This window comes from Caretta caretta, chromosome 3 (genome assembly GCF_965140235.1).
Source record: "Caretta caretta isolate rCarCar2 chromosome 3, rCarCar1.hap1, whole genome shotgun sequence".
NCBI lineage: Eukaryota > Metazoa > Chordata > Testudines > Cheloniidae > Caretta > Caretta caretta.
In genome coordinates, this window is record NC_134208.1 from 133,404,100 (window position 1) to 133,423,672 (window position 19,573).

Consider the following 19,573-nt stretch of genomic DNA (forward strand, 5'->3'; position numbering starts at 1 on the left):
AACCATACTAAACCAAGATAGTGAAGTTGAACACAGACTGATTTTTAATACAGAGTAATATTGAGGACATCATCATGTCGACCCATGGAAAAGAAGCCCTTGAGGAATTCTACCATGATTTCAACAATTTCCATCCCACCATCAACCTCAGCCTGGACCAGTCCACACAAGAGATCCACTTCCTGGACACTACAGTGCTAATAAGCGATGGTCACATAAACACCATCCTATACCGGAAACCTACTGACCGCTCTGCTTACCTACATGCCTCCAGCTTTCATCCAGACCACACCACACAATCCATTGTCTACAGCCAAGCTCTACGATACAACCGCATTTGCTCCAACCCTTCAGACAGAGACAAACACCTACAAGATCTCTATCAAGCGTTCTTACAACTACAATACCCACCTGCTGAAGTGAAAAAACAGATTGACAGAGCCAGAAGAGTACCCAGAAGTCACCTACTACAGAACAGGCCCAACAAAGAAAATAACAGAACGCCACTAGCCGTCACCTTCAGCCCCCAACTAAAACCTCTCCAACGCATCATTAAGGATCTACAACCTATCCTGAAGGACGATCCCTCACTCTCACAGATCTTGAGAGACAAGCCAGTCCTTGCTTACAGACAGCCCCCCAACCTGAAGCAAATACTCACCAGCAACCACACACCACACAACAAAAACACTAACCCAGGAACCTATCCTTGCCACAAAGCCTGTTGCCAACTGTGTCCACATATCTATTCAGGGGACACCATCATAGGGCCTAATCGTATCAGCCACACTATCAGAGGCTCGTTCACCTGCACATCTACCAATGTGATATGTGCCAGCAATGCCCCTTTGCCATGTACATTGGTCAAACCGGACAGTCTCTACGTAAAAGAATAAATGGACACAAATCAGACTTCAAGAATTATAACATTCAAAAACCAGTCGGAGAACACTTCAATCTCTTTGGTCACTTGATTACAGACCTAAAAGTGGCAATTCTTCAAGAAAAAAATTAAAAAACAGACTCCAACGAGAGACTGCTGAATTGGAATTAATTTGCAAATTGGATACAATTAACTCAGGCTTGAATAAAGACTGGGAGTGGATGTGTCATTACACAAAGTAAAACTATTTCCCCATGTTTATTCCTCTCCCTCCCCCACTGTTCCTCACACGTTCTTGTCAACTGCTGGAAATGGCCCACCTTGATCATCACTACAAAAGGTTTCCCCCGCCCCGCTCTCCTGCTGGTAATAGTTCACCTTACCAGATCCATCTTGTTACAGTGTGTATGGTAACACCCATTGTTTCATTTTCTCTCTGTATATAAAATCTCCCCACTGTATTTTCCACTACATGCATCCGATGAAGTGAGTTGTAGCTCACAAAAGCTTGTGCTCAAATAAATTTGTTAGTCTCTAAGGTGCCACAAGTACTCCTTTTCTTTTCGCGGATACAGACTAACACGGCTGCTACTCTGAATACAAAGTAAGACGCTGTCATTTATAGGCTTCGTTATATGGGTATAATATAATGGAATAAACCACACACACTCTCGATCTTCACCATTATTATTGCTTCAATAAAAATGATGAAACAAGAGTGTTTCATTTAAGAATCAACTTCAGAAGGAATTAAATGACTGCTAGGGATGTGGTTCATTAAACAAACTGGGTCTCTAATGCATTACTACATACTGTACCTTCAGCAATTCACACACTATTTGCAGCTGCAAGAAGTTTCAGTACGGGTCATTTGCTTTTAGTAATCATTTCACCCTGTAAGCATGTTGTATTTATCTACTGGAAAAAAACAGTTCCTTTGAAATGAAGGCTCATTTCCAAGGGAAGTAATTTGTGTTATTTCTTTTAAGTATGGTTGTTAAAACAAGTAAAATACTGGTATTACAAGACAACATGCACATGACACTCTTTCAAAATGTAACAATGGACACTTCATATTGAGCAAAATTCCAAGTTGCAATATACAGAACAAAAACTATTAAGTTCTCACTCAAATTACATAATTTTCCCTTCCAGAATTTAGACATACCAAGAAGTTTGTTAATTACATGATAGTTACAAGAGAAAGAAAAACAAGTCCAAATTAAAAACTTATATATTTCTTCCTCTGGTTTACAAAAACAGATAAAGCTTTTGGGGAAAAAAAATGCAGAAAGCTGAGTTAGATACAATAGTATAAGCTATTTCTTTCACTGTAATACATAACTTTGTAAAATGAAATTCCTGTTTAGTATGTCGGTATTCTCCATGATACTCCTTGCATACTCATTTCAATGCAGAAATATCCAAAAAGAAAAAAAAAAAGGCTTCAAGATAAGGCAGCTTTAAACTTTTGCAAATTGCAATTATGAATGGTGTGGAGAAAGTGAAAGTGTTATTTATCCTTTCACATAGCACAAGAACCAGGGCTCACCCAATTAAATTAATAGCAGGTTAAAACAAACATAAGGAAGTACTTCTTCACACAGTGTACAGCCAGCCTGTGGAACACGTTGCAGGACCTGTTGTAAAGGCACGAAGTATACCTGGGTTCAAGAAAGAATAATCTAGAGTTCATGGATAATAGGTCCATCAATGGCTATTACCAAGATGGTCAGGGAGGCAACCTCATGCTCTGGGTGTTCCTAAACCTTTGTGTTCATTCCCTCTGAAGCATCTAGCATCAACCACTAACGGAAGACAGGATACTTGGGTAGAGGGACCATTGGTCTGAACTAGTATGGCCATCATTATTTTCTTATATTTCCTTAGGGTTAATTCCTTCTGTTGCCTCTGAAAAAAACTAGTACTCTCAACTTACAAGTTTCAGATATTTTCAAGCATTTCAGTCTTGTAGCATTGGCCATAATTAAAACTCCATTTAAAGCCTTGGAACTTTCAAGTTCAATTTGCATAAACAATAAATTGTTAGGTTTCAGAGGAACAGCCGTGTTAGTCTGTATTCGCAAAAAGAAAAGGAGTACTTGTGGCACCTTAGAGACTAACCAATTTATTTGAGCATGAGCTTTCGTGAGCTGATGAAGTGAGCTGTAGCTCACGAAAGCTCATGCTCAAATAAATTGGTTAGTCTCTAAGGTGCCACAAGTACTCCTTTTCTTTTTGCGAATAAATTGTTAATAGCCTAAAGGACTGATCTTAAAGAAATAATTCGCCCTGATCTTAAACCCCAGGATCTCAGACAGACAGACATCAGGACTTAAAAAAAAATTTACACATTTCTTAATTTAACTGGCAGAGAGCTTTAGAAAAATTCTTAAAGGAAAATGAGTAAGTGTCTCATCAGGGTTTGATGATAACCCCAAGAAAGTTCAGGAATAGCCACAAAACTCTAAAACAAGAAATATTTCAGAATTGGCGGCAGCTGATTACAGCAGCAGCTTTAAATCCCCAAAGTCATTCCAAGCTGTTAACTTGCTCACAGACCAGTCACTGGAAACTATTGCTGCTGAAACCGTTCTGGCACAGTGGCTGCTCTTATGTTTCTATTCCTGGTCCATCTGAATGCTGTTTATTGGTTTTGAATTTGTTTGTTCTCAGATTTTAAGCCACCTTTCCATAGTAGTTATGCAAGTTCATAGTTTAAAAGGGACTTAGAACTAGAAAGAAGAACTCACTGATTTGGCTTGGCTGATCAAAGCATGTGGTATCATCTCTGAGCACTATTGTGATAATGTCAAGGAATGAAAGTTAGAATTCAGTTCATTATTTTACTGTGACAACATGTGCATAGTTCTAAGTATTGCTATGACAACACTGGGCACTCTGACAACAACAGAGCAGCAAGGCACAAAATCTTCTTAAACACAGAGTCCTACTGAAGCAAACTTGAAATATGAACATTTATACAAAAATGAATGCATTGTCTATCATGTTCTTACACTCTACTGGAACTGAAGGTATTTATGTTTTAAAAAGCAGTTTCTCCTCTGTGGCTGAGCATCAGTGTGTTGCCATGCAAATATTTGTGATATTCCAATTTGCACATTATGACTTAATTGCTGAAGAAAACAAGGTGGTAAGTGTTCTGTCAATTGCAGTCTGAAACAAGTTTATTACTTTTGCTAATTAGCAAACTTAGGCTCTGATCCTGTGATTGATTTTGCAGGCAGACTTCTGCTCTCAAGTGGAGCAGAAGTGCAGGGAGTCAACATGCAATGTTCTACTGGCAGGAATAAATAAAGAAAGTGATGGAAAACATCTATTATGTGAATGTGTTGACAGTTTGAGTCTGATATATTGCATTTAATAATACCCCCCCCCCCTCACCCATACAACCACCATCTTTAAATGTGAGCAAGATTCCAAGTCCTCTCTCTTTGTGCTGGAAAGAATTATGCTGCAAATGATCTTATATTAAAAATAAAAACTCATAGTTAACAATGATTCAGTGTTAATATTCTAGATGTGTTCATACTTACAAGGTGTAATTAAAAACTTACAACGGTGGGGGACTGAAGGCTACAGCGCAGGTAAGCTATCATCCCTATTTAAAATCAAACTAAAACAGTTAAGGTCTGGGACTGGACTGCTTTGGAAACACCCTTCCACACTTTAAACTCTCATTTTCATTTGAAGAGTCTAATTCCCAAACCAGTACACAGCAGTCATATCCAATGTGTGTAAACTCACTCCAGAACCTGATCCCAGCAAGAGGCGAGTGCTAATAAGCACCCCTCCTCCTCAAAGAGGAAGTCCTTACTGCTCTTTATTCCTAAAACTCAGCAGTCAACAGCTTTAAGTGAAAACTGCTTCCCTTTCAAGCCAGGGAACAATCAGTTGATTTTCTCAGTAAAATGCTAGGTGGTTGTTCTATGAAACAAATGCAGTTTTCTTAGCTAAGATAGACATATATTCTCATTCAGAGCCAAATTTTTATTTGTACTTTGATTCTAGGAGAAATGGAGCAGTTAATGAATATCAATGTCTTATTGATAGCTAATCTGAGATAAATTTAAGTTACATCTAATGGTAGAATTCAAAACCTCTGATTTTCTTTGTATTTAATTACATTCATAAAATGTCATTTAAACTTCAGTCCTTTCATAAGAAATGAGACTAAAATACAAGAAGATAAAAATAGGGCAGTCACAAGTCTAAAGTAAACTCATGTCTTCTGCAGTAAAATTATTAGAATTTGATTTTTTAAAAGTGCTGATTGTAGTTCTTCATGATCACCCCCATACATACACAGAAACTTCACAAAATAAAATATCATGCATTGGAAGAAAATTTTCCCTCCTTCTGGTAGCTTTTAAATATGAGCTGGAAAATAAAATTCTCTTTAGTGAACAAAATCTCATGACACAATAGTAGTTTAAATGAAATAATGCAAAAAATATGTACCACTTAATTGCCTCTCTCTGCTTCTCCACCATCCTCCCTCTAGACATGCAAAACCTGAATGAAGCAAATGTTTGATTATGCCCCGCAACGGAAAGAAACTCCTCTTGACGGGAAATGTATTTTGACTGCCCCTTGCTGATTTATGTAAGCTACTGCTGCCACAATGCTGGTTCTGAGAAAGACTTGACAATAATAGAATTATCTCCCATGGTGTGGAGGGCGTACCTCTCTTGTGCTCAATGGCATACATCAGAGACAACGCCACACAAACACCTGGTGCCAGCTTATGGTTTATACAGGCGGCCAAAGCCAAGATACTGGAATCTGTTCTCAACTACACATGCATTGGAACCACCTGGGGCATATTTTGTTAGATGCGATCTCTTAATCTTTTAGTGGGGCCTGTTTCTCCTCTAGTTCAAATAACTACACTCCTAAATTCAAAAAGATCTGCTCCTTAGGTGTAGCTAAGACCAAGTCACAATCAGTTCCAGCAGTGAGCAGAAGAGGCTCTTGCATTTCGATCTGCTGAATGATTCTTTCCAGGGATGGAAACGCTTGTTGAATCTCACTAGTTCCTATTCCCATCAATGACTTCTACTGAAAGGAAATGAGATTTAAAAAAAACAAAAAGAAAAGGAGTACTTGTGGCACCTTAGAGACTAACCAATTGGTCAGTCTCTAAGGTGTCAAAAGTACTCCTTTTCTTTTTGGGAAAACAGACTAACACGGCTGTTACTCAAAAAAAACAAACAAACAAAAAAAACACTTCTATCACTTGGTCCAGAAACCAAAACTGGCCTTTGACCTTGTTTTCACAAAAGCAGACTGCTGAAAGAAGATGATCACGTTCTGATGAGCCAAAACTCTAAACAAGGTATGACAAATTGTGACATTACACCGCATATTCTTTATGGAAATATACTTATGATATGGCAAACAGATATTTGATGCAAGATGGGTCTTGTAAGATATCATTGGAAAGGTTATGATTATCCAATTTCTATGCATGTATCATATCTGTACCTAAAGTTAGGAACATTGACTATAACAATTACAACTGGGAGTGTACTTGGGAAACACACACCGGACAACAGGCCATCAGCCTTGATGGGCCATTAGGAAGAAACAATAAGACTTTGCAGATACTAATCTCTCTTCTTCCTGGGAGGGACCTTGCAGTGACACTACTAGGTCATGTGACCTGGTACTAAACACCATCTTGGACTTCTAATACTTTTCCACTAAAAGTAGGGGAAGGTTAAGATTGGAAAACAAAAGATTCCTGCCTTACGTAAATCTTATTTAAGCCTGGGGAGTAAGCTGATCTAGGTACACTCTTCACTGAATGCCCAGCCAGGGTGACTGCTGGGAACACTTAAGGACAAGGACAAAGGGAAAGTGGGAGGAGTACTGAACCCAGGCTGGAAAAGGGATCTGGACTGTGAATAAGATACCTGAGAATTTTAACCTGCTAGAAATGTAGCTAACCACCAAGAATTTCTGCAACCGGCCTGAAAGCAACATTTAGGGTGAGAAATTACTTCTTGAAACCAGTCTCTTCAGGAATTAAGCTTAGTATGCATGTTTTGTTTTATTTGCTTAGTCATCTGCTTTGTTCTGTTTGCTATCCCTTATAATCACTTAAAATCTGTTTTTTATAGTTAATAAACTTAGTTCTTGTTTATAACATAACCCATTTTGTGCAATTCATATCTGGGATGGGCAAGAAGCTGTGTATATCTCTCTCCACATTGAGGGAAAGGGTGAATATTTATGAGCTTGCACTGTGAAGACTTTTCTATACTTGCTCAAGACGATATTATTTTGGGTTTACTCCCCAAAGGGGGTGTGTACTTGAGTGCTGGGCAACTTTCTAGCTGAATCTTCCCATAGAGAGCTGTTTGTAGATTGAGATTCTACAGCTGGTACATCCCTACCTGTGTGTGTGTGCTGCCAGAGGCCTGAGAGCCTGATTCAGCAAAACAGGGAGAGGGAGCCCAGGCTAGGGGAGCCGGCAGCTCAGTGAAACCCCAATACATCAGGTGGCATCCAGGACTGGGGAGAGGGGGTCCAACCAGTCAATACTCTCTCCCCAGGACAATTACTGCCACTACTACATCAGGGTTTACAGGAAGATCCTTGGGCAGTAATCAAAAGCATTGAAAGGATCAGGTACTAGAAGTAGGGCTCAACCACCCTGAAATGCAGGAATCAGGATTTGTAGATATGCATCTTTCTTGCAGATTAATTCCAGAGAGCCTTCAGGGATCGTTCTAGAAGAGATTAATACATGGTTTCCATCCTGAACTTCTGACACCCTAGACACTGGTTCAGCCACTTTACTTGTCTTGTGCCTACTAAGTTTTTGGAAACTATGAATAGTTTTAAATACCCACCTGCCCTAGAACTCAGGACTAGTTGGGACATTCCAAATAGCTCTAATCACACCGTTTGTGAAAAAGTCCAGGCAATTTCCAAACAATTAAAAACTCCTTAAAGAAGATAATCTATTATTTCATTGCCTCAAAAATCTTCTGCTCAATGTCTAAACTAAAAGGTACCACACTATCATTGCCAAAACACTTGTAAAGAACATCCAGGAAATCTAGCAGAGTGTCTTTAATTAAGAGGCATGATTGCTGACAAAAAATACTCAGTTGCTTCATGACGACTCTTGGGGGAGCTGGAATTGCTCTACATTATCTGAGATCCCAGTTCCATGCATGCCCTCCAAATATTCACAGCCTAAGTGTTAGGGCTCAACAGTGTTGCAGATAGTTCAAAATTCCTACAGTCTCCTCAATCATCTGAGTGCAGGTATCTTTGGGAGAGACATTGGCTTCTAATGGAGTAGATGACCATGTTGTCATGGGCTATATCCTCGTTTGAGCTGGGAGGTGAGATTCCCAGCTTATGCAGACATACCCACTATAGCTCTGCTAGAGCCAGCATCTAAAATTAGTGTGGCTGGGGTAGCACTGGCCACAGCTCAGGCTAGCTCACCAAGTAACATATGCAGGTCCCCTGAGTATGCAAGTACTCTGGTGGCTAGTCCAACCCGCTGCCTATGCTACCCCAGCCATGCTGCTATTTTTAGCACACTGGCTGGGGAAGAGCTAGCATGGGTATGTCTACATGAGCTGGGAATCACACCTTACAATTCAAATGCAGTCATACATCAGTGGGGTCAACCAAAAGGGAGGTTAAGCAAGCATGCTGCATTTCTCTAATTTAAAATGCTCATTCATTGGCCAAAGGGCTTTTTCACATCCACAGTCTCCCAAAAAGCATTAATTCTCAGAAGAGGCTTTGCCTTGGGCTACATGTATGCCTGAGACAATGCTGGCCCATAGCAGTTATTTGATTTACCACCAGAAGCTATTGTTGCGCCTGAGGCAGTGGGTATCCCACAAGAAACAAAAGGAAATGAGGATGGAGGCCCATATTGTATCCCTGAAATTAGCACACTCATGCGTCCTTGAGAAAAATCCTTGGGGAAAGCATCCTGCTCATTTCTGCTTATTCTAAGAGAAATTAGGAAAAACTGGATAAAGTTGTTTTTTAAAGAAAACAAACAAAAAAAGCTGCCCTGAATAGTCCTACTTTTTTTACCAAGGAGCCTGGAAGAGAAGAGGAGGAGACATGGCCTAAGTGCCTACAGATAGACAAAACTAAAGAATTTCATTCGTTGCCTGCCAAGTGGGGGAGGGAGGAGAAAGAGCAAGATGTGTGGGGGCATAGCAAACTGATTGTATATTATTTCTATGAACATTTACAATAAACCTTCATCTATGCTCCCTGCTGCAAGGAGTAGCCTACCTTGGAACTCTAGCACAGGGAGCATTTCACTAGGGATTTGCCACTGGAGGTTGTCTCCAGGTTTCCACCCAAAGGAGGATTCCTGAAAATCATCCAAAACATGGGCATGTAAACGCCCTTGGTCTGCAGCCAGATCCTTACGATCACACCGTATTAGACAACGCTTAAGGGAGTTAATAAGCTGAGTGCCCTTAAACTGTTGCATTTAAAAAGTATCATCTAGCAAATTGGGAAGGCATCTAAACTGCTGGCTGTAGGAAGAATTGCTCAACACTGTTTGTGTTTCTTTCCCCCACCTCATCTGTCCATTCTGTTTCAATTATCAATTTTGGGAAAGGGTGGGTTCTCAGCAATTTCTGAACATCAGGCCCCTTTCAGGTATCTCAAATTGCTCCCAAAATCACTAGTCACAATTTGGAAAATCTTGGGACTTTCATTTCAGTGGGATCAGAACTGGGCCCAATGAAGAGGGGGAGGGATAGCTCAGTGGTTTGAGCATTGGCCTGCTAAATCCAGGGTTGTGAGTTCAATCCTTGAGGGGGCCATTTAGGGACCTGGGGCAAAAATTGGGGATTGGTCCTGCTTTGAGCAGGGGGTTGGACTAGATGACCTCCTGAGGTCCCTTCCAACCCTGATATTCTATGAACAGAAAAGGCAGGAGGGAAGATTCCCATTTCTTTTGTAACTTTATTTTTGATTACATGGCTTTTTATTTTAATAAAGCACTGGTGCTACACACATTTTACAGCTGGACTGTAAATTTAAAAGTAAACTTCAATTTATTTTTAAGTAGTGATTGGTTTACCCAGTTCTGAAAGATTAGAAGAATCTATATTTTGGTTCCCCAAGAGATGCTTTGAAGTTTTCTTTCCAGTTCAGTGGCACGCAGCTAGAACTTTAACTTACAGATAGAGCAGGTGCCATGCATCTCTTAGTGTATTATACTGAATTTTGACTTCATAATTTTAATTGTAAAATGTACCACATATGTAAAAACTGCTCATAAACAATACATAATTCTACCAAGCACTATAAAATATACATTTTATCTTAAATATAATGGATCAGCTCATTAGGCTCATACTTTGTAAACAGCTTGGGAATGTGCACTACACAAGACAGTGAAAATTCATATTCAGAAGCAGATGGAGAGAAAAGCTGAGCTAAGCAGAGAGAGACTTAATTGCAAATTATATGCAAGTAGTGAGAACAGAGGTGTGTGTTTCTCTCTCTCTCTCTCATACACATACACACACACTCCCCTCCCCCCCCCAAAAGAAAGGAACACCCAAAACTTGGAGGTGCAGGTTATGGCAGGGAAGAGAACTTTTTGTGTCATTCATCCTGCCAGTTTGGAGAACAAACACACCAGCATTCATGCATAGCTTGCCAATAACTCCACCCTGTTGTACATGATGTAAAATTTTATGGCTGATTTTCATGCCAAGAGCAGCATCCCTATTTTTTTCCTTTGTTAAATTAAAAGAATATCAACAGAAGATTTAAGGAGACAAGAAAGTAATTCAATTTACTGAAGCACACTTCTAATTCAGACTAATTAACCAAACTCACGGTGCATAGGTAAAGGATGAGTGAAATAAGATTGGATTTCTGTGAAGTTTGGAATCAGAGTTGTCAGCTGATGTACTTTTACTCAAATGGTGGCAGCAAGGCAAAAATCTTCTGGCCATGAACAGCACCTTAATCAAGAAAGGCACTGGCAGGCACTGCACCCCACCCACAGAAAGAATGATACAGTCATCTTTTATTATGCTCTTTTCCCAAGCATGACCCATTTATTTCATGTTAAAGCAAGATTTTAGTTTTAGCTAATGATTTGACTGATATGATTCAACAGTTAATGTGAATGACTTAGAGCAGATATTTACAGAGAATGGGAAAGAAGCTGTGGCATGATCCCATAGCTATCTCGCATCCAAGGTTTCTCTGTTTTTGAAAATCACAGGTTAAAATAAAGGTCTCCTATCTCAATAGTAAGAAGTCAAAGAAACCTCAAAGAAAATAAGAGTATATTTTTCAGGCAACAATTCCCAGTTTGCAAAACTAATATTAAAATATAATAAAACTGTCTCCTGTGGAAAAGAAAAGTCACAACCAATTTTTAAAATACTTCAGTCATGCTGCACTTTAGTTTACTTCTTATCCTCTCAAGCCTTATAAGTCAATTTCCCAATAAATTGCTTACAGGATCACATTTTATCTTTTATTACAAGGTAATAGCTCCTTTTTTTCTGAATTGCTTTAACGGCTACAATCCCATTATTACCAAACAGGAGACACAATATCCATTTCCTAAGGGCCTTTACCAAAGACAGCACTTGTTAAAAAGCCAAATAATAAGCACGAGTAAAGAAAAGAGTTGGAAATGTCACATTAAGGACTGTTGCTTGTTACCTTCTAGGTGATCCATCCTCATGTGGCTGAATAATCACCACCTTTACTGTCACCGATGTGCGTAAAAGGTCAATCATTTGTTCATGAGTCAAGGTTGCCACAGCCACTTTACAGATCTCAACTAGACGGCTCCCTTGCCTTAGGCCTGCCTTCCATGCAAAACCAAATGGCTCCACATCTGCTACTATTCCTTCGAAGTTAACGTGGAATCCAAGTTGGCCCAACCCATTCCTCCGCAGGGTCATTTCCGTTGTTTCGCATCCTCTGGTGACTATCTAAAGGAGTATCAGATTGTTATGCTACTGTCTTTGTAGACTCATTTCTTTGGAAACATGAAAGGATCTATTTTCTGACACGATAAAGCTATGTTTGGTTTCATGTACAATACCCTTAACATACTAATAGGTGACTAACAATCATTTTGTCATTTATGGTTGACTATAGGTTTCTGCATAGAGCAAAATCCATGAAGACCTTCAGAGTCCTAAAATTTGAACAACCAGCTGTCCTGCGTCAAATTCTTATTTCTTTCCAATGCAAAGACATTTATATCTTACTGAATATTTAGCAGCTGTCTTAGTTTCAAAACACAAGGCAAGCAAAATGCAAACCTGTCAATTACTTCATTCTTTGTTGGCTGATTGACTGCAGGTGTGTAGTGGGTTTTTTCTTCAGGAAAATAATAACCTTGAAATTTAAGATGAGTCAAATCAAGTGAAATTTTTCAGTTCCAACAGACTCCCATCCCCCAACACTAAGTAACAAAACAAGATAATGTATTTCTTTTGCTCCAGCAATCAGATTCTGATCTATGACATCCATGCCATTGCCATCTCCAGATGTAGGCTTTGCTACAAATAGGAGAAGACTGATTATTTCATGGGAACTGAGAGACAGAGAACTGAGATCATTCATACTTAATTGGAAGTTATTCTGGCATTACATGGAATAATCCAATAAACTGAAATTTTAGCATTTACTAAAGGGATTTCTTTTTTCATACTACATAAAATTGAACAGTTTCACAAATGGTGAAGCAATCCAGGGACAATTCAGTAGTTTTTGCAATACATTAGTGCACTAATCTTTCACCTCTGGAGATTGAAGGTCAAATTCTGGTTTAGGTCATAACATAGGGTACAGCACTGGAAGGGACCTCTTGGGTCATCAAGTCCTGTCCCCTACTATCACAAGCAACCCAGTCATAGTCCAATTCATAAATTTATTAAGCTCCATTTTTAAAATTCCGTTGTTTGCCCCAACTTCTCCTATTGGAAGGCTGTTCCAAAACCTTACTTTTCCGATGGTTAGAAACCTTCTAAACTCCGATCATCTTCTAGTTTCTAGTCATAAGTTAAAATTAGTTTCTTTTGTTCGTGTCACAAAATCAACATGTATTTTGGGCACAGTTGTTACTCTGCTTAAGGGAGGGCCAAGACTGGATCACTATGAAATATGACAGTCCAGGATAACTGTATTTGAAAGAGGGCAAAAGCTGGGACACAGAGATCACGTGATTTGCCCAGGGTTACACAGTAAGCGAGTGACAGAGCCAGGGAAGGAAGCCAGTAATTCCAGCTCCTACTCCTCTCTCTCTAACCACCAAATGACTGATTGGAAAAGCTTTGAGGAGCTTTGCATAACTTATGCCTGCACTGTAACTAGCCCAAAGCCATGACTGTTACCTTCTTACAAAGTTTTAAAGATGCTAGCCATATTGTTTTTACAAACTGCTGTCAGTAAAACAGTAAGTTCTACAATGCAGTTGGAAGGCTAAAAGTGGCATTCAACACCTTAGAGTAGGACATATTTTTAAAAATTCTTATGTCATCCATTTATCCTTAGAGGGCTAGCCCCCACTCCAGTGCAACATCCCAGCATGCTCTGCTTACATACTCATGGCATAAGCATGGGAGGCCCACTGGAGAACTGAGAAGATATTCAGAATAGTAAAATGTGCCTCTTTTCCTTTAGGAACCGCAATACAAACTTTTGCCCAAATTTCCTGTCTCAATGTGACAACCAACATGTACTATGCTATTAATATTGCATCAAACAGGTAAGCTTGTTGGAGAATGAAGCCACATGTGTGTGTGTTCAGGTGTCTACTTCATATTGTCCAGTTTTGCAGATTTTAAAATATTTTATATTTGAAATATCAAACGTTGAATGCTGAAAAACCACAAAACAGTACTAACAGTAAAAACGGCATTGTTCTCAACTCTCCATAAGCTAGTAATGCCAGCCTCCATCTCCCATTTGATATATTTTCAAACAAGCACCTTTGGGCTCTCTCATATGCTGCCCCTTCATGTTTGGGAGGAGCTCTCTGTAAACATCCACAAAGCTACTTCATTATTCTGCTTCAAATCCCTTCTTAACACCCTCCTTTGGCAGGATACCTATGAGAAAAACTTGCCTGGGACCACTGCCCAGTACTATCATTTCCTGGTACTCCTCCATTTATCTGTAACCATATGGTGTTTTATGTTATACTTTGATTTTAAGCTCCTTTTTGTTCGGTATCTGTACGGTCCTAGCATAGTTGACTTCTGCTCCATGACTAGGGCTGGTAGGCACTGTGGTACTACAAATAATAAAAAACTTATTAGCCTTCTGGACTCACTGCAAAGCCTACTATTTCCCAAGGCTTTTGGCAAGGGAGGAAAATGATAGATTGGAAGGGGTTTACTAGATGGTGGATATTTATCTATTCATAGAAGTCCGATAAATTAGTTATAAAATGTGACATGATGGACGGACACCTTATGCTTCAATCATATAGTGAACTCCACATAGATGGACTCCTAACTTCAGCAGCGCTCTCTAATCAGGTAAGGGGGTCTGATCCTCCATTAAGATCTATGCAGACAGTCTCATGTTATGCAGATGTGTGTAATGGTTACCTTTAAATAGCATGAGCCCCTATTGAGATTTTTATAAATCAAATAACTAGCTAAAGGCAAAGGGTGTCTGGGTGTTTAGAACATTCTTCATTAAAAGCTAACATTTATCATCTGTGTGAAGGTTTCAGGGGTAGAGGAGTCCAGTATTCCAAAATTCAGCTTTTAAATTAACTTTTAAAGAGAAATATTCATACAGTTAAAAAAAGGGGAGGAAGAGGCGAGAAAGAAAAGGGAGCTTTTAAAAACAAAAAGGTTACTCAACACAGTGACTAATCCTTCACAAAGAGCATCAAATTTGAGAGGTCTGGGATGAAAGAGAGAGGAAGAGCACAAATTCAATAGAACATCAACACAAAGTATTCGAGAGTTATTCAATGTACCTTGCTGATAACTGTTTCTAAGGACTTGTGTCTGCTGTCCTGCAGTTTGGAAAACAGGGTGTGAATAGCAGGGTGCACCAAAGTGATGCACTGTGACTCCCTAACGTGGATGCTGCGGTCCATAGGCGCTGACTTTTGTTTTTGCCGGTGGGTGCTTTTGAAGAGGTGGGTGTGGTTATGGGGGAGAGGTTCTGCCAGTTTTGGGGGGAGGCTATTTTCAGCATATTTATACACTTCTTTCATATTCTAGTTATTGAATGTGTGTCTATTATTGGTATCTTTACTATTTTAATAATTATTAAATTTTTATGAACTACATAATTATATTATCATGAATTACAGTATATTAAAATCATTGCAATTACTTACAAGCTGTCTTTACTAACATCCCAGTTTAAAGAGATAACATCTCACTGCTTTCTGGATAACCGTCAGCAATCTTATTTACCTCTAGTTCCTTGGTATGGTCTTGATGCACGTTAAGGACAGCCACATTATTCAGTTGCATCTGTCCCATTGATGACTGGAGATCATTGTTAAGTCTTCTGAATGATCATTCCTCAGTTCAGGGTGATATAGGTACAGTGAGAAGGATTCTTATAAATTTGCAGTACTCTGGAAGCATAGTACTTCCAAAGTACTGCAAATGACTCCAAGATCTCTTTCTTGATGGTACCAGCTAATGAAGACCCCATCATTTTGTATGTACAGTTGGGATTATATTTTGCCATGTGCTTTACTTTGCATTTAACACTGAATTTCATCTGCCATTTTTGTTGCCGTCACCCAGTTTTGTGAGATCCCTTTGTAACATTTTGCAGTCAACTTTGGACTTAACTATTTTGAGTAAATTTGTATCATCTGTAAATTTTGCCACCTCACTCTTTATCCCTTTTCCCATATCACTTATGAACATATTGAACAGCTTTGGTTCCAATACAGAAACCTGGGGACATCACTATTTACTTCTTTCCATTCTGAAAATGGACCATTTATTCCTACCCTTTGTTTCCTACCTTTTAACTGGAGGCCCTGGCAATGCTTTCAAGATCTAATGATCCTTAATTTAATTTAATGACAAGCCTTCTGTTATCTTAATCACCCTGCTTCCGTTTAAAACAAACTCCTTGTCCCAAGGGCAGAAACTGTTAGCAGCACAGAACTCACATTCCACACTCAAGCTCCCTCTGGGGCAAGGGCGTGCTCTATGAGCAGACCTCAAGTACAAAACTGTGGCTCCTTGGTGCTGAGCACCCTGTATTTTTTTCCCCATGGGTGCTTGAGCCCCGGAGCGCCCACAGAGTCTGCGCCTATGCTGTGGTTGCAAACTAAAAGCTCCTAGTTCACATCAATGTCACCCTCTTCAAAGGTTTAGTTTGAGCCCACAGAGTCCACACAGGGGAGTTCCAGCACAACACATTGCTATGCACTGCTATTCACACCCCTGAACGCTGCATTGTGGAGTAGTGTAGACAGATCCTAAGTTGCTAACTCTGAGGCGTCAGGCCAATAGATTTATTTAGCTAAGAATATGGTTATTGCCTCAAAAAAGGAGCAGTCTCAAGTTAAATTTAAATAATGTTGTACTGTAACAGATGGTTAGATTTGAGTGAAATACAAGGCCATTCAAATCAAACTGAATGAAGTCTGTTGTAATGATTAATGTCTCCAAAGACATAGTTTTCACAGATAACCACATCAACTAATGCTATAAAAAAACCTAAATGTTTTTATACATCATATATAATGAAGATCTGTCGGCAGAGATTCAGTAGAAACTTTACCAGTTTGCCCAACCTGCTATAATTTCATGTATGTTTTAAGATTCAAGAAGTGATAAATGAAGGCAATGCGGCTTACTAGAATGGGACTACAAAAACACATAGGTTCTATTCCCAGCTCTGCCCCTCGCCTGTTGGGTAACCATGGGCTAGTCATTTCCCCTCTGTTCCTCAATTTCCCTATCTGTAAAATGGGGATAATGATACTGCTCTCCTTTATAAAGTGCTTTGTGACCTACTGAGGAAATGCACTATGTAAGAGCTAGGTAGTATTATTAAAATAACACTAAACAATTTGTGTTACAAAATGTAGTGATGAGATAAAAAACTAACATTCATTAACCTTATTTTCAGCACAACGCTGAGGCAATTTATAACTGTCCAATTAGTGATCATTTTACAATAGTAACATGATAATTAGAGAACATTTTTTCTAAATTTCAGAAGGAAAATATTTGTATATGGAAAATGACAATATCTGAAGAATTTAACAATGAGGTAAATACAATGCAAGTGACAATAATATGAATTTACAAATATTAACCTGTACTGGAAGAAAGACTCCATCACACATGGTAGGTATTAATCACGGGCCTGTGTAGCACTAAGCATCCTCAACAGTCTTGAAAGTTTAGGGTATCACAACACCTTGCAGCATCAGGCCTTTGTTTTACACATCAGTTTAATCCTGGCCACTTCATAGCTTGTACGTCAGCTCTACTAATCTCCAAAAAATTAGGTCTAGTGATTGTTTTCCAGTAGAAGCCTCAATTCAATATAAAAAAGGCTTATGCCACTAACCTCATTTAATTTAAGGGGTAAGGTCAAAGTCAAACTATAACGAGAACAGTGATACCTCAATGTTTTATACCCTGCAGCCTGTATTAGTACACATTTGTAATAGCTGTAAGTCAAATAATTTAAGATGTTGAGCACACAGAATGCCTGAACTCCACCTGTCTTGACTGAGATTGCATCAGCTCTGATAATCAGTGTTAACTGATCTAACTGCCTTCATTTTCTTCCAGCTCATCCATGCAAAATAAGCAGTATATTCCATGCTTTATTTAGAGGGTTTTCACTGTTTAGATATAAAATACATTCAAAAGGGTATTCTTTATTTTTATTTTTTTAATTAAGATATTTTTATTGAGGGGTGTACTCTGACCTCTAGACCACAGGGCTGGGAACCAAAAATTCAAGTTTTAATCCTGGCTTTAAAACTAAAACCCTATGTAGCCTTGGACAAGCCAATTTAATTAACTGCATCAAATTAGTCACCTATAAAAGCAGGATGATAATATACATCTATTCCACATGGTGTTATGAGGAATAATGTTTGTAAAACTCCTTAAAGTTGGAAAGTGCAATATAAGTTTAAATATAGGAAAATTTGAGTTCTTTCCCAAAGAATGATACACATGAATAATTCTGAATAAAAGCTTTGGTAGATCAATTTAAAAATTTGACTTACTTCTAGTCTTTGAACAACGTCTCTGATGTCATCAGAACAATTATCAAATGCAGACAGAAGAATACATTCTCCTCTTTCATAAAAGATTTTGATACTCATTAATCCTGATGTCCATCCAATAACATCTCTGCAGGAGCAGTTAAACACAACGTTTTTGGACTCCTTTTCAATCAACATAATAAATTCATTGGAAACTCCAAGGAGACATTCAATGTCTGCAGACTGGCCAAAGTCCCGTGCTATCACATTCCACATAATTGCTCCAACACTAAATAAATGAGCATCCTTTCTTGGTTTCACTTTCTCCTTTTTCTTTGCACCTAGAGTAATAAAACTGAACTTCACTGAAGTATCCACTGTAGCTGTAGTAACAAAATTTTCTGCCAGATCTTTCAAGTATTCTTGTCGTGTCCTGGTGGCCATGGCTCGAAATTTTTCTGACTTGTGTGCTGCATTTTCAGCATTAATAACTTTGGCTAAAAGGAAGTCCCTAAAGACTGCTGATTTTGGGAAAGTTACTCCTTTGGGGATTGGTGGACCAAATGGAGGTACATCTTTTGATCTTGAAACTCCAACACTAGAAATAAAAAAGAACAAAATGGTTCACTGCACCAGCAAAACCTCATTACAGGACTATGAACTATATAACCCATCGACAGAGGTGAGTTTCAATGTAAAATTTGAGACAGATGAAATTTTAGAAATTAGGAAGCTGTGTATCTGAAACATACAGGAAACCTATTATATTGGCACACATCTAAAGATCAAATAAAATGGGTATAAACAAAATTGACTGGACAATCTTATAAAAACAAAGCCATTTATGATTTTAATTATATGAATTAATAAAAAGTCACAAAGTCCAGGATTTTGCAAGCTGCAGCATTTCAAGAAGGCCTGTTTATAAAGTGTCTGTTTCTTCTTCCTTTCAATGGGATAAATACAAAATGCATCCTACGGGTATTGTTATTGAGGAGGATCCTTAATTTGAAGGAGCTTTAAAGTTGAATTTTCTTAAGGCAAATATGTCTTATTTATTTTTCCACTCTCTGACAAACTGCTCCATCTCTGACAAACTGAACCAACTTCTTTCTGAGGGCAAAATTCTCCCCCACCCCCAAGCCCCTACTACACCCATATCATTCCATTGACTTTGATAAGGTACTACAGATACAATTGATACAGATACAACCCCTGCCCTAACTGTGGAACTAGAAGAAACAGATTGCCCTAGAAACTATACACATTACCTCTTCTATCACAGTAAGAATACATATGTACAGGACCTAGACCAATATTGACATTAACTTTATTTAAAATTTCTCAGAGCTAAAACAAAACTAAGAAGAGTAACCAGGTTGTCATTAGCCGATAAGACTCTCAACTTTGAAAATACACAAAATGTAATACTTAAGATATATTTGACAGCA

At 38.7% G+C, this 19,573-nt stretch overlaps 1 protein-coding gene across 14 annotated transcripts in view; it reads right to left on the reverse strand.

The window, feature by feature from the left end:
• Positions 1-19,573, reverse strand: part of SIPA1L2 (signal induced proliferation associated 1 like 2) — a 236,675-nt gene that overhangs the window by 66,540 nt on the left and 150,562 nt on the right. For all 14 annotated transcript variants that reach the window (XM_048843864.2, XM_048843859.2, XM_048843862.2 and 11 more), the window contains 2 exons: positions 18,144-18,720; positions 11,603-11,877 (listed from right to left, as the gene is read on the reverse strand). In XM_048843864.2, coding sequence (XP_048699821.2) covers positions 11,603-11,877; positions 18,144-18,720 — 852 coding nt within the window. The remainder of the gene's footprint in view (positions 1-11,602; positions 11,878-18,143; positions 18,721-19,573) is intronic.